The 4,524-nt window shown below is 53.9% G+C and overlaps 2 protein-coding genes and 1 long non-coding RNA gene across 3 annotated transcripts in view; all 3 read right to left on the bottom strand.

The window, feature by feature from the left end:
* The window catches only part of WDR73 (WD repeat domain 73), a 13,241-nt gene extending 13,101 nt beyond the window's left edge, over positions 1-140 (bottom strand). Inside the window, exon 1 of the mRNA XM_005878476.2 lies at positions 64-140. Within this exon, the coding sequence (XP_005878538.1) occupies positions 64-104 (41 nt within the window). The 5' untranslated portion in view covers positions 105-140. The remainder of the gene's footprint in view (positions 1-63) is intronic.
* A 1,001-nt stretch (positions 141-1,141) lies between these two features.
* Positions 1,142-4,523, bottom strand: NMB (neuromedin B; the record flags this gene model as incomplete). The annotated part of the gene is made up of 3 exons (XM_014549589.1): positions 1,142-1,270; positions 3,655-3,827; positions 4,427-4,523. Coding segments are annotated over 3 exons (306 nt in total), but the record flags the coding sequence as incomplete, so codon positions are not given.
* LOC106728203 lies at positions 4,018-4,416 on the bottom strand. The gene is made up of 2 exons (XR_001364480.1): positions 4,273-4,416; positions 4,018-4,123 (listed from the first exon to the last, which is right to left on the bottom strand). It is a non-coding gene; the product is annotated as an uncharacterized LOC106728203 (long non-coding RNA).
* Position 4,524: the final 1 nt, after the last annotated feature.

Raw genomic sequence — 4,524 nt, 5'->3', positions numbered from 1 at the left:
CTCGCGCCCGCCCGCCCCGCCAGCTCAGACCCGAAAGCCCGGTCCCAGGTCCACACGACTTACAAGCGCAAGGATTCCACCAGCCAGTCCTCCGCGGACTCCATGGCAACTGTCGCTCAGGTAGCTCACTTCCGCCACCCCACTTCCGCCTCAGAACCTTCCGGGCGGGAGGGGCCTTCTCGCGAGGAGAGGGCGCGTCCTGCTCCGACGCAGGGGGCGTGGCTTCACGCCAGGGGCGGGGCTAGAGTTTCCTGAGCGCCGCCACGTACCCTTGCTCTGCTAGGTTAGGGCTTCTCCGGGCAAAAGTACGTAGAATCAGGGATTCCCGGGATATCAGCTCCGGCCCGGGCCTGAGGGACCAAATACGGTTCGTTTTACGACCGGGTATTTGCAGATCTAGAGGGCCAAGGCCAGATAAGATACAGGACGGCCGGTTAAATTCGAATTTTAGGTAAACAACGGAACGTTTTTTCTTGTATGTCCATGCAATATTAGGCCATCTTATACGAAAAAAAGGATTGCTTATCTGAAATTCGAATTGAACTGGGTGTCCTTTATGTTTTGCTAACTTTGGCAATCCTACGGAAAGCCAGAGAAGAGTGAGAGAGGACAGCAGGGTCTGGATCCCAGCTGGCCCGCACCCTTGTGGGCGCTGGGGGTTTCCCTCAAAGCTTGGCATGAGCATGAAATGAACGGGGTAAGCAAAGCCCCGGGTAATGTAGGTGTAGTGTAGGCAGCTGCCTTTTATGGGCGAGGAAACCTGAGAGACTTGCTTGTGCCAGTAGGTGGCAGAGAAGAACCAATTGCCTGGCACAGGACCTGGTGTACAGCAGGTGTGGAGTACCTGTTTGCTGAATGAGCTAGTGAGGTGTCCTGAGTCAGTGCCAGGCTGGTACCATGGAGTGTTCTGGGCATTTTGGAGCCAACCCCATCTCCAGCCCCCTTCCCCCCACCCCATCCCCTCAAACACACTGGAAGGAGAGGACCAGACATTCTATGTAAAGAGCAGGGTTTTATTCACAACTTCAACAGGGAAGCAAGAAATACAGCAGGAACGTAAGTTGTGTCTGCACTGGTGATATTCCTGGTGACCCAGCCAGAAATCACAGTAATGGAGTAACAGAGATTTGAGCCCAGAATTTACATCCAGATGGGGCCACTACCAGGGTCCCCTTCAGCACCTTCCCGGGGTGCGCACAGTCTAAGCCACGTTGTGTCTTCCTCATTAATGGCATCACTTCTGCAGCGTTTGCACCAGCAGCCTCCTATACTGAAGGGGAACACAGAAGAGCTGACCTGGGCACAGGGAGCCAATAACAGGGCATTCTGCCATTCCTAAGTGCTAGGCATCCAGAGTGAGACAGGGACAGACTCTCGTCTGAGGCAGGCAGCCCCCACCCCCCCTCTGCCCCCAGCACCAGAAGAAGGGTGATTTTCTCACATTAACAGCCCAAACCTCAGAGTGGTCATGACATTCGTGGGAGACCATGGAAGTAAATTCCAAGTAGGGTGGCTGGCCCTCTGCCAGTGTTAGCGTTTTCACTTCCTGACACCTCACTTCTGAAGCCTGTCCCCAGGGCTAGGTACTGCTTCCTCTGAGATTCTCTAGTTGGTCTGCTCGTTTCAGGCCGCCCCCCCAGAGGTAACATTGTCTCCCTTCAGAGTAGCCAGCCCTTTCATCAGCCCTTTCATCCGAGGTCCCCAGGGGCAGGTGGTTCTGTGCATCAGGGGAGTCACAGCTGCATCTGCTCTAGGGCATGCCCCTCCCTTCTTTCAAAATGTACACTTTATACGCTAGGCACAGTGGGAGATTTAAAGGTGAGCTAGGCCCAGCCAGTGTGGCTCAGTGGTTGAGTGTCGACCTATCAACCAGGAGGTCAATGGTTCGATTCCCGGTCAGGGCACATGCCCAGGTTGTGGCCTCAATCCCCAGTGTGGGTTGTGCAGGAGGCAGCCGATCAATGATTCTCTCTCATCATTGATGCTTCTATCTCTCCCTCCCTCTCCCTTCCTCTCTGAAATCAATAGAAATATATTAAAAACAAAGGTGAGTCAGCAACAGGTGGTGCCAGAGATCTCAGACCATCCAGCTCCCATTTACTAAGCGTTTTCTATGTGCCTGGCGTCATGCTGAGCAAATGATACGGTCTCATTTAACGGGAAATGGCACTGTTATTCCCATATTATGGGTGAGAAAGATGAGGCTTAGAGAGGTTAAGTGACATTTCTAAGGTCACACAGCTACTAAGAGCTAGGTTTTGAATCTAGCACACTGTCACCAGAACCCACCCCTACCACTCACTCTGCCATCCACACACAGCACACCGTACCCGGGAAGGTGGTGTGGGACAGGGACCACCCCAGGGGCAGGGAATGGCTACAGACTAAGGCTGGCTTGGTCAACCAAGGGTGATTTTAACCCCCACTCATTTCCCTTTGCTAGAGCACCTGTGGCAATATCTGAAGGCATTTTTGGTTATCACAGTTGGGGAGGTGGGGGATGCTCTGGTGGACAGAGACCAGGGACGCTGCTAAACTTCCTGTGATGCACAGGACAGCCCCCACAGCCAGACATTCTGTCAAGAGTGTGCTGAGGTGCCCTAACCGGTTTGGCTCAGTGGATAGAGCGTCGGCCTATGGACTCAAGGGTCCCAGGTTCGATTCCGGTCAAGGACATGTACCTTGGTTGTGGGCACATCCCCAGTAGGGGGTGTGCAGGAGGCAGCTGATCGATGTTTCTCTCGCATCGATGTTTCTAACTCTCTATCCCTCTCCCTTCCTCTCTGTAAAAATTCAATAAAATATATTAAAAAAAAAAAAAAAAGAGTGTGCTGAGGCTGAGAAGCCCTGCCATAGGCCACTGAGGCAGAAGACAGTCTGGGAAGAGCACTGGTCAAGGTGAACAAGGTCGGACTCTGTCTCGGCTGCTAACTGAGTCTTATCTCCCCCTCTGTGGGCCTCAGTGTCCCAACTCTAACCACAAGCATATTCAGGGCACAGCAAGGGTGGACAGGTGGGGTGGGGATACGTTTGTCTGGACTGTGGGCGGAAGGTCCAGCTGCAAGAGGCTGGATAATCCTAGGCTGTGACCTCAGAGTGGGCAATCAGAGGGGAAACTTCTCCCCCTACTTCTTACTCCCTGGGGTTTGCTGGGAAGGTCAGCTTCCTTTCTCTCTCTCTTTTTCTTCTTTATTATTTAGCTTCCTTTCTTATTTTAAAATTTTTTTCTTTCTTTTGATTTCTTCACCTTCTTTTATTTCTTTTTCTTCTAGTATTTTTTATTAACTTCAGAGAGGAAAAGAGAGAGATAGAGAAATCAATGATGAGAGAGAATCATTGATAGGCTGCCTCCTGCACGCCCCACACTGGGGATGGAGCCCACAACCCAGGCATGTACTCTTGACTGGAATCGAACCCGGGACCCTTCAGTCCGCAGGCTGACACTCTATCCACTGAGCCAAACCAGCTAGGGCGTCACCTTCCTTTCTTTGGAGTCCTCTCCCTTTTAGCTCTGGATCACAAAGAGAGCCTGGAATCCCTGGATTTCTGGGGCCCATCACACCTGGTTGGGCAGGCACACCCTAATCCCAAGGCTGGACCCAGGGGCAGCCCTGGCTAAGCCTTTCCTGGGCCAGTGGTGGGGGCCTGGCTCACCTGGGTGTGAGGTGCTGGGCCGCCGGGGCTCATGCCCAGAGCTTTCTTCAGCAGGAGGATCCTGAGCAGATCATGACTCAGCTGCAGTCTCTGGTCCCCCAGAGAGGCGTGGGGAGCTGTCTCCAGTAGGGATGAGCCGGGGGGCTCCAGACTCTTCTTGCCCATGAAGTGACCTAGAAAAGAGGTTCCGATAAAAAAAAAAAAAAAAGAGGTGCGACACAAGGAAGTCAGGGAGCAAGGATCCTATCACAGTGGGAAGCTCCCATCTCTCCCACCTTTTAGTTCTCATGGAAGGAACATACTCCTCACCAAGGAGCCGTAAAGACCCTTGTGGTGGCAAAGCCTGTGTCTCAACTTTTCCTGAACAGGTGGAGGGGGTGGAGAGGATGGCGCAGCTAGAAGGTGGGATGGGCCAGGGCCAGCTCTGCCAGTTGTGCTGCCTGCTTGGAAGTGGACAATGAGGAGGTTTCTGGACGGAGGAGGTGCAGGGGGAAGACAGAAGTTAGCAGAGTCGGTAGGTCTTGTTTAAACAGAAGAAGGGGCAGAGGTCTGAGGCAGATGGAGCACCCAGCTCAGCCTTGTTTGAAACTAGCTGAGTGATCTCAGTCACTCTCTCACCTGCCTGGGTCTCAAGTTCCCCATCTGAATTAGAGGAGTTCCAGGGTCCCCACCAGCCCAGGCACTGATGTCTGTGGCTGCGGGGCGGCCAGAGAAGGAAAAGGGGATGAGAACATGCTGGTGAGGGGCGCTTGCCCGGGTCCCAGAGACTCACCGGTGGCCCAGAGGTTGCCCCGCGGGTGCACGCGGATTTTGCCGGCCCGGCTGCGGGGCTCCCGGAGGTCCCAGCTGAGTGAGGCGGCGCTGGCAGCC

This window comes from Myotis brandtii, unplaced genomic scaffold, assembly GCF_000412655.1.
Source record: "Myotis brandtii unplaced genomic scaffold, ASM41265v1 scaffold561, whole genome shotgun sequence".
Lineage (NCBI taxonomy): Eukaryota > Metazoa > Chordata > Mammalia > Chiroptera > Vespertilionidae > Myotis > Myotis brandtii.
Note: the sequence above shows the minus strand (reverse complement) of the source record. Positions and strands in the feature narration are given on the sequence as shown.